Source organism: Aplysia californica, unplaced genomic scaffold (genome assembly GCF_000002075.1).
Source record: "Aplysia californica isolate F4 #8 unplaced genomic scaffold, AplCal3.0 scaffold00194, whole genome shotgun sequence".
NCBI lineage: Eukaryota > Metazoa > Mollusca > Gastropoda > Aplysiida > Aplysiidae > Aplysia > Aplysia californica.
Genome location: NW_004797464.1, coordinates 163,950 through 173,662, shown reverse-complemented (window position 1 = coordinate 173,662; position 9,713 = coordinate 163,950). Strand labels below are relative to the sequence as shown.

The following is a 9,713-nucleotide window of genomic DNA, read 5'->3' as shown; positions in this document are numbered from 1 at the left end:
GTATAACACCCCCCCCCCCTTAATCACCCGCATTTCTATCTGCTTAACCAAAAACACAAAGTCATGCAATATTGTATCTGTTATTTCTGTGTAGGGGGGAGGGGGGTTACAGTCGATTGTTGCATCTTCATGTCTCACTTGCAGAACAGACATTAGATTACGTATGGTACATGTATTATTAGTAATTCTTTAGATCTGTATTTTCATGGGATTTGCGGCGGGGAGTCGGGGGGGGGGGGGGTAAAGATATGGGGTCTAGTGTGCTGGGAAAAGGTTTCGAGGCCATGGGTGGATGGCAATTGTGCTATATTTGGAACGAATTATAACATCGATTACTGACCTATTCATAAAAACGACCGAAGAAAACATTCATTGCCAAGTTCCTCAACAACAGGGCCTGCCATTAGCTTACGACATCACACAGTCTGGACTTTTCTTCCTCAGCCATTCCGCACTGCCAATATGAGCAGACAGCTCAACATCATGGTGATGGGAAAGACCGGCAATGGCAAAAGTACCACCGGAAACAGCATCTTGGGCACAGACGTTTTTCATTGCCCTCATACAGCAAGCTCAACAACCTTTCATGTTGACTCGGACACCAGGAAGATACAGGGGTACAAGGTCACTGTTGTGGATACACCAGGGATGAGGAACAAAACTGACATCGTTGGTGTTGTCAACTCTTCAGAGGAAGCACGCTTGGCCATGACATACATGAATCAAGCACTGTCTCGCTGCTCCAATAATGAAATACACATGTTCCTTCTGGTTCTCCCTTTTGAGTGTAATTATGTCGAGGATGGGATGGGGGTGGTGCAAGACTTGATGTCGAAAGGATATGCTCCATACATGCTGAATCGAACCGCAGTGCTTTTCACCCATGGCCGGGATTTTGAAAAGAAATTTGGCTCGGGCCCAGGGAACTTTAAAGGGTGGTGTTCGGCACAAAAAGGTGAACTGTGAGAGCTCCTTAAAAAAGTAGACTACAGATGTGTGCTCTTTGAAAACATAGATATTGATGAAAAAACACTGGCGTCTCAAAGACAGGTGCTTTTTGATATGGCAAGTGAGATTCGCTCTCGTATTGGTCCGTTCACTAGGACAGGTTTCATTAACTCACTGTCGTGGTGGGACAGATGTTACAATTTAAGTGAGTGCAGTATACTGTGATGAGCTAAGTGGCTGCTCTTTACACTCACAAAGGGATCGGATCCGAGTACCTTCTTTGAATATTTTTGTTTAAGTTTATGTCCGAAAAACTTGGCCATACAAAAAGTTGGTTATTGAAGTTGAAAAGTGCACTGGTGCTGTTTGCTCCTATTTTTCAATCAAACAAATTATCGTCTTGATCTCTCTTCCTACATGTTTACATGTTGTTTTTCTCTTTTCTTCCCCATACAAATGCTCCATGATGTATGCATGTACCTCTGCTGATTTGTATGTTTAGTCCCAGTCATACTTTGTGATGGAGGAACGTAGTGTATAAGATGAGAATACATCTTTATTGTCCAGATCCTGGCACGTTGGTTTTGGTTTTTCACCACGTGCACACATACACACACACACACTCTCTCTCTCTCTCTCTCTCTCTCTCTCTCTCTCTCTCTCTCTCTCTCTCTCTCTCTCTCTCTCTCTCTCTCTCTCTCTCTCTCTTTCACACACACACACAAACACACACACAAACAAACAAACATGAACACACACGCAGTCTTACAATCATATGCATATTATAAATGAGTTGCAATATAAACAATAACATTCCTAAGCTAAATACATTCATACTCAATGTTATTCTGATGCATGCTCTAAGGTCATATGAATACTTATAACAAGATGGTAAAGATGAAAAAATGTTGATGGATGAAGGTAAAATTGACCTTGTGTGTCTTTGTTACAGATCAGAAGCCTAGGTCTTGTACTTCTGATTGACGTTTTTATTTGAGGGAACAAGGGTGTTTATTGTCTAAAAAGATGGAACTATTTTTTTTAGTGCAGGCTGTTGTGTACATTTCATCCAAGTAGGGGAATGTAGATGTTGAAATTTTACATACTTTCCGTATTAATCGATTTAATTTTTCTTTATCTTATTGTCTTGTGTTCCAGGCCCATGCTGTTATACAAAAATTGAATTGATAATACTTTCTATTAATTGTTGAATGATAGAATATAGACATCAATGTTTTATTAACTTTAAAATATTTGAGCTTCCTTAGAAAATAATAGTCTTTTGTTCACTTTTTATGCAGGAGAGAAGTGTGGACACGCCAGTTAAGTTTGTTCTCTATTGTAACACCCAAATACTTATAATATGACACTTGCTCATTGTTTTCACATTTAATTTCGAGCTGCTGTAGGGGCAGTTTCTTTTTTTTTTAAGTCAACAACAAGTTCTTTGTTTTACTCACGTTTAAAGCAGCTTATGATTTTCACACCATTCAGAAAAGTTAAGTACTAAATTCCAGTAAGCGGTTTCGTTATGGTTATCCTGAATTAGCCAAATTACTGTTGAATCATCCGCAACCTTTATCAACTTGATGTTATTGTTGTTTATTTGGCAATCGTTCGTGTTTAGTGTGAATTAAACTGGTGACAAAACACATCCTTGAGGGGCCCCTGTATTTGGCGGGATGTATGTCGATGAGGAATGTTTTATATTTACACACTGGGTTCGGTAGGTAGGAAAATTGCTTCCATGATATTAAATTGACGTTAACACCTATGTTTTTTTAAATTTCTTTAAAAGGATAGCTGGCTGGATACATGTAGTAGTACTAGTACTAAAGGCTGACGAAAAATCAACAAACAGGATCCTACAGTATTTTTTTTGGCTTGTCTAAGTGTCTATATAATTATGTTGTCAAGAAATAGTAGAATGGCGTCTTCCACACTTCTCCCGTGACGATGTGCGAATTGTAGAGAGTACTGAATGGGTTCTATGTTTTACTATGTTTGTAGTCTTTTTAGCACAATTTTTTCTAGACATTTTATAACTGCGTATGTTATTGCTATTGGTCTTAGGTCACTCGTTTGTGTAATTTTTTTCTTTCTTTGGAAGGGGGGCGATTTCATAACATTTCCAAATAGTGGGAACAGCATGTATCAGTAACGACTGGTTGATTATAATATGGGTGCAAATAGAACTAAGTTGTGCTGAACACAATTTTAGAATGTTGGCTTGTAAACAGACTTGGCCACACGCCTTTCTCACGTTCACACTTCCAAACACACATTCTTCAACGTTCTTCAACAACAACAACAACAACAACAACAACAACAACAACAACAACAACAACAACAACACGATTTTCGTTTGTGGCGGTGTTCACACATGGCAAGCCACAAGAACTGCCTTTGCCAAGTGGAGAGAAAAAGACAATAAGTTTATTTGTATAGCTCTCTTCCTTGTCAACACATACGTTTGCTGGTTTATTTTGGTACCCCACTATGGTCTTAAGCCCAGACAATGTCTCACGAGAGTTATTTGATCGAAACCGATCTTCCAGTTTCTATTTATATTTTCGTTTTTCAACCAATATTTGTTTCTTAACAGATGTCACAAGGAATTTCGTTCTCTTGGGAACGATTGCAACTTTTACAAGATACTGATTGGATTACATTACGTCGTCTTAAGCTGATTATGAAATGTCTAGCTTCAGGGTGTTTTTTTGCCATATGCTTATGTTATGTTTTAAATGTTCAAAGCATGGCAAATCTTTCACATCTAGAATGGTCTCATTGGCCACAGCAGAAGCCACATGTCATCTTTGCCTTAAATTCTTCTAATTCTTCTATTTCGCTAGAGAAATATTTTCCTTTGCAGATGTATTTGTCATAGTCAGACATTATCGGTGGAGCTATTGTTATTATGTTGTGTTTCTAAGTTGTGTTATTAATATTCCTTTGTCATGATTCATTATCATTACTGTACATTACATGTATATTGTTGTAGTACAGTGAAACTCGGATTCACATAAATTGAATTCAAAGAAAACTCGGATTCAACGAATGACGACAAATTCAAAATTTCCTACCAACTGAAAATGTTTGGTGTGCCCCGCGCGCTCATATCACCTTACGCAGTTGCGAGTGCCGTAAAACACTTACAAAAAAAAGGATCATTACACGCTTAGCCTAGCCCCTACATCTTTTGCGTCCTATCAGAAGCCTTCTTTCACGCCAACATGTGGGTTGTTGACACGCACGTAAGACATGGCGTGTCTTATGTGTGTGCCAGGGTCAAGAGAGGTCGGTCGGTGGCTTTTAGTGTGTGTGTCTGAAGGGATTTGGGGAGAGGGGGAGGGGGGGAGGCACACGTCGGTGGCCTAGTGGTTAGGCTCTCAGACTCGCAACTGTAAGGTCGTTGGTTCGAATCCCGTCAGGGGCCTGACGCTATGTCCTTGGGAAAGGCATTTTACACGAATTTTCCTCTCTTCACCCAGGTGGGAATGAGTACCCAGAGACTGAAAGATATTGTCAGTTCGCTAGTGTTTGAGCGCTTAATCAGCTGCTTGCACTGTATGCTTCCCTGGAAGTTGATAATGTTTCTGAGTGTTCTGTGATCTGCTGGGGTAATAATGATAGTGTAAAGCGCAAAGAGCTTCCTGTCGAGACGAGATATGCGCTATACAAATGCTATTTATTATTATAATTGTTAAGTGTTTCGCGCATGGAAAGTCGGCAGAGATACAGACGCGTCTCAATTATACCCATCCCTTCCCTCAGGTTACTGGACAATGAAAGGCTAGTCTAAACATAAACGTATCTACGTAATGAGTTGTGTGCACTGCTCTGTGGAAACAGACGTTGCCGTATGCTAAGCCCTAAATTGTGACGCAACTTGTTGCTCACATTGCTATAACGAACAGTCAGATTCAACGAAATCGAAGGTCAGACTCGACGACTTTGTTATAACCGAGTTTCACTGTACCGTATATGTTTTTTTTTCATCTTGATATAGATTTTGTGATGTGATTAGTTTGTTCTATTATGATTGTATGTTATCTTACACTAGGCCTATTTTTTAAATATTTTACAGAACATTATCATGTAACAAATTATTTTGTATTTTAGATCTATTAGTTAAAATGTGTCTCATTATTAGTATGGTGGTACATTATTGCAATACATTTTTATTGTTAGTCAAAAAGTTGTGTAATTCTAGATCATGTAGATTTGTGTGCATATCATTGTAAGGCGAATACCCTTTGAAATGTAATTTAAAAAGTTACTTTTTCTTTCTCTTGTCTTTCGTGTTTGTATACATCTATTGGTTGGTATGATTTTCGCGCCAATTTCAAAACTGCACGGTCTTCTAAAAGGTAGAACCTTCAACTTAACGTCCATTTCCGATAGCACTTAGTCAACCGGGTGTAAAACCATGAATGCTACCCAAACAAAGCGAGTCCAAGAAAGCCTTATTCGAAGTTCGTTTTATTTTTAGTAAGAGTTTTACGGCTTTTACAACGCAAAAAATTCAAGTGCCGAAGGTTAGAGGTGTTACAAGAGAGTGACGAACACAAAATGAAGGAGGTGAGATAAGGACGATAGGTTAGGAAAGAGGGAACAAACCACAACAGGGCACTCGCAATCCACCCACTTTGACATTCAAACCCGAGGCATCCACATCATATATATCCAGCTTGATAATGTGAAACAGATACCTTTTGAATGAATTATGTCTGTTCCAAATTACAACATTCTAGAACACATTTTGTGCGAGGTATTCAGAAAAAAAAAGTTGTAAAGGTTTTATTTGTTTGTTGTTGTTGTTGTTGTTGTTGTTGTTGTTGTTGTTGTTGTTGTTGTTGTTGCTTTTGTTGTTGTTGTTTTTATCACCCTGTAGTTTGGTTCATGTACCAATGGACAAGAGAGATATGTGTTTTATTGTTGGTTTGTTGTTGTTTTGTTTGTTTGTTTGTTGTTGTTTTCTTTGTGGGGGGAGTGGCGGTTATTTTTTTGCAAGTGTTTTACAATGCTTGCAACTGCATAAGATAAGTTCATATGAAAGTGGGGGACACATCAAATATTTTCCATTTTGTAGGTATTAATTTTGAATTTTGCCCGGTGGCGGCCGAAGCCTATTCTTATCGATTTTAGGACCACCAAGGGATCTTTAACGTGCGCAACTTGCACTTGCACATGAGACCTCCGAGATTGTTTGTAATTTTCCGAGAAGGCTAGGTGTTAGATTTTACCTTCCCTAAGATCAGGGGTGAGACTGGCAGACAGCAATTAGGAGCCAGCAGTAACAGTACAAAGAGTTAGGAGACAGAGGAAAGGGGGGGGGAGGGGGGAGGAAGTGGACAGTGGAGTCGCGTGGGTTACAGACAAGGTGGTGCATAATTGGAAAGTGAGCAAAAGGGAAATAGGCTTACAAGCTACTATTAAAACTGTAATGAGCGGATGGCGGGCGCTCTGGCGTGGTCTGTTCTTTCTATTGCTTTCTGCGAGTCTCTGTTTGTTTGTTTGTGTGTGTGTGTGTGTGTGTGTGTGTGTGAGAGAGAGAGAGAGAGAGAGAGAGAGAGAGAGAGAGAGAGAGAGAGAGAGAGAGAGAGAGAGAGAGAGAGAAAGACAAAGAGAGAGTGAATGTGATTGATGACCAAACCTTGTCCACATCTCATCGATTAGTAAAAAGCAGACAATGGAAACAGTACAATTTCTTTTTAGACAAGCTCACCGTAAGCCATTCATACTTATCATACCACGTACAGGAAAAAGAGAGAACATTGTTTTAAGCTCAAAATCCCGCGGCTGATGTGGACCAAGCTCTTTAGTGCGCACTTTCTCTTCTAACTGAAGCCTGCTGAATGGCGCAAGAAGCAAAGCGTCAACTTGATTCATCTAGATTTCAGAGAAAGTCAGTTAGAATCTGCAGGATATCCCGTAATCTACATCTAGATGGAACCTCATAAAAGTTGCAATAAAGTGAAACTATACTGACAACTCGCTATGCTCACAATCTGAGAAGATTTAAAGGTTTCTAATTACTTCGTGCAGCACCAACAACCAGACTCAATTTGAAGATTTACCTTAACAGGACTTGCTACTAAATAGAGGGAGACAACAGTTTCGATACCCATTCTTCATTGAGTAACCGTAGACTCTTGTGTCGTAGATAGACTAGCAGAAACTTGGATCAAATTTTTTGCTTGCACCAAATTGGTGCTGCGAAGAGGAGTTTCATGCACCTTTCTTCTTGTGCGGGAAGAACGATGCCTAGATTTCTCTACCGTGACAAAAATAACATTGGTGCAAAGATTTTGTTTGCTCCCAGCATACACTACCGCAAGCGGTGCCACCAGCATAAACCATCCTCGCTGTCTTTCTCTTCACTGGCGCAGCCAGCGGGTGACGGATCGCAAGGATGTAGTACATGTAATGTTGATCTACAGCACTGGCTGGTTTAGAAAAATTAGAAAGGTGGGGGGGGGTGAAGGCCAGGGTTAGGTGGAGCGCCTGCACCAATTGAACCAATGGCGCGCCGCCACTGGAAGTGGATATGAAAGCAGATGACATAACACAGTTAAAGAACAGGAAAAGATGTAAAAAGGATAAATTTTTAGAGAATAAAATTTTCTGTTGCTGGTAGGTTTCCAAACTTGGACCTATTGATTGAGAGGCGAACACGTACCTCAAGACCGCAAGAGCCCCCCAAAAGAGATTTGAGTTTGAGAATGTTAGAAATTTAATTTGTACATTGGCTGAGAAAAATGGGAGGTTCATCAATAATCAATGACGGTGTTGTTAGATCTATGCTGGTACACGTACTAAAAGACAGGGACTTTTACCAAACATTGTGGTAGGTTGATAGGCCTCTATGTGTCCTAATGAAAGACAGGTGCTTTATCAAAGATGCCGATGAAAGTTCCCCCCCCCCCCCCCCCCTCTCTTTCTCTCTCTCTCTCTCTCTCTCCCCCTTTCTTTTCCTTTGCCCAATCCTAACCGACTGACGCCATCAGATGTGTATAATGTTGTGCAGGTGATATCTTAGCTTAGTCAAAACATAGTTTTGATAAAGTTAGTTTTGTGTTTGGTAGACTATTATGATGTTGGGATGCTGATGATGTAGTTGAAGATGTCGATGAGGTTGATAATGTTAAGGCACAGATGTGAATAAAGAATATAATTTTTGATTAGATGTAGAAGATCCTTAAAAAGGGGGTTGAATTAAAAGAAAGAAACACTGTTGCTTTCAGAACAGTGTTTTTTAAAGTTCATTTTAGTGATATCTTCTTGCAGATAAAATTTAATGCAACCAAAATTGTCTCAGGTTTACAAGATATCGCAAGTGCTAACCCCCCCCCCCCCCCCCCCCAACACACACAAAATATCTACCAAGCAATCAACAATAAAACAAACTGGTGCATCTATCGCCCTTATCTCTCCTCTTTTTGTGCTTTATCATTTCTCTTGTAACCCTTCTAATCTTCAGCACTTATATGACATTATATTGCGAAAGTGCCGTAAAACTCTTGCTGAAACACATAAACAACAAACCAACTGGAACGCTGTCACTAAAATGTATGCACTTATAGAAAGTTTATGAGCACTGAATAAAAATACACGTATAACAGTACCTCTTCAATCATGTGCTCCTCAGTTCATCTGTTACGTGAAAAGTAATAGTATTCTTTCGAAATTTCGAGCGAAATAAACGACACAATTTTCTATTACACCTCAATGGCACTTTGCTACCTTAGAATTACAGAGTTTTATCGGACATTTTTGTCCCATTTTGAGTTACTAAGTTGTTCGCCTCTCATTCAATAGGTCACGGGTTTGAATCCGGATAGCGACCGCAATTTTTCTTCTCTAAAAATTGTCTCCTTTCACTTTCTTCCCTGCTATCTAGCAATGTTTCGTCTCCACTTTCTGCCCCCACCCCCTCACCTCAGTAGCCCCCTCCTCTAGGTTCCTGACTCTTTATGCAGCCTTTTTTTCTGCGCTACTCCTCAGCTCCTTCTTACTGCTGTCTTTCAGCCACACCCCTGATCTTATGGTCGGAAAGATCTACACCATCTTCTCGGACAAGGGTGAAAAATGTAGGAGGTCCCGTGTGCAAGTTGCACACGTTAAAGATCCCATGGTGATCCAAAATCAGTCGCCACCTGGGCAAACTTCAAAATTTCCTACCAACTGAAAATGTTTGATGTGTCCCGCGCGCTCATAATTTGACTTTACGCAGTCGTGAGCGCCGTAAAACACCCCCCCCCCCAATTTTCCACCGCACCGTGTGAGGTGTGGCGCCATTTACTGGAACTACTGCCCACTGAAAGAAAAGAAATCAAATGAGGCAGTGCTTGATGAAGCCCACGTGCCACGTGGGACGCTCAATGTTAAAAACAATCAGGAAACGACAAATGCAGTTTTTGGGACACAGAAATATACATAAAGGTCTTGAACGCCTATAGCTCTCACTGGCAAAATTGAGGGCAAGCGAGGCAGGGGAAGGCCCAGAACAACATACAGTAGGCCTACTTGGGTAACCTAAACAAAATTAAATGGGTAACAGGGAAAGATCAGGGAAACGTAGCTTTTTTTAGAGCATCCGAGCAAAGGAATGTATGTCGCAGATCTGGCACTGGATGATGATGACTGGCCACAGCCTGTCAGTGCCGCAGAAGGCTCATTCTTGGCTAGCCTATTGCAATGAGCACAGCCATGCGAGTGCGAGAATGTATCACCCATTTTAGCACATTAAGGGTGGGGGG

General features: G+C 40.5%; 1 protein-coding gene across 1 annotated transcript; it reads left to right on the top strand.

Moving 5' to 3' along the window:
• The first annotated feature begins 275 nt into the window (after positions 1-275).
• On the top strand, positions 276-1,557 carry LOC101851500 (immune-associated nucleotide-binding protein 7-like). The gene has a single exon (XM_005098840.3). It carries the CDS (start codon positions 463-465, stop codon positions 964-966), a length of 504 nt encoding a protein of 167 aa, XP_005098897.1. The 5' UTR covers positions 276-462; the 3' UTR covers positions 967-1,557.
• Positions 1,558-9,713: the final 8,156 nt, after the last annotated feature.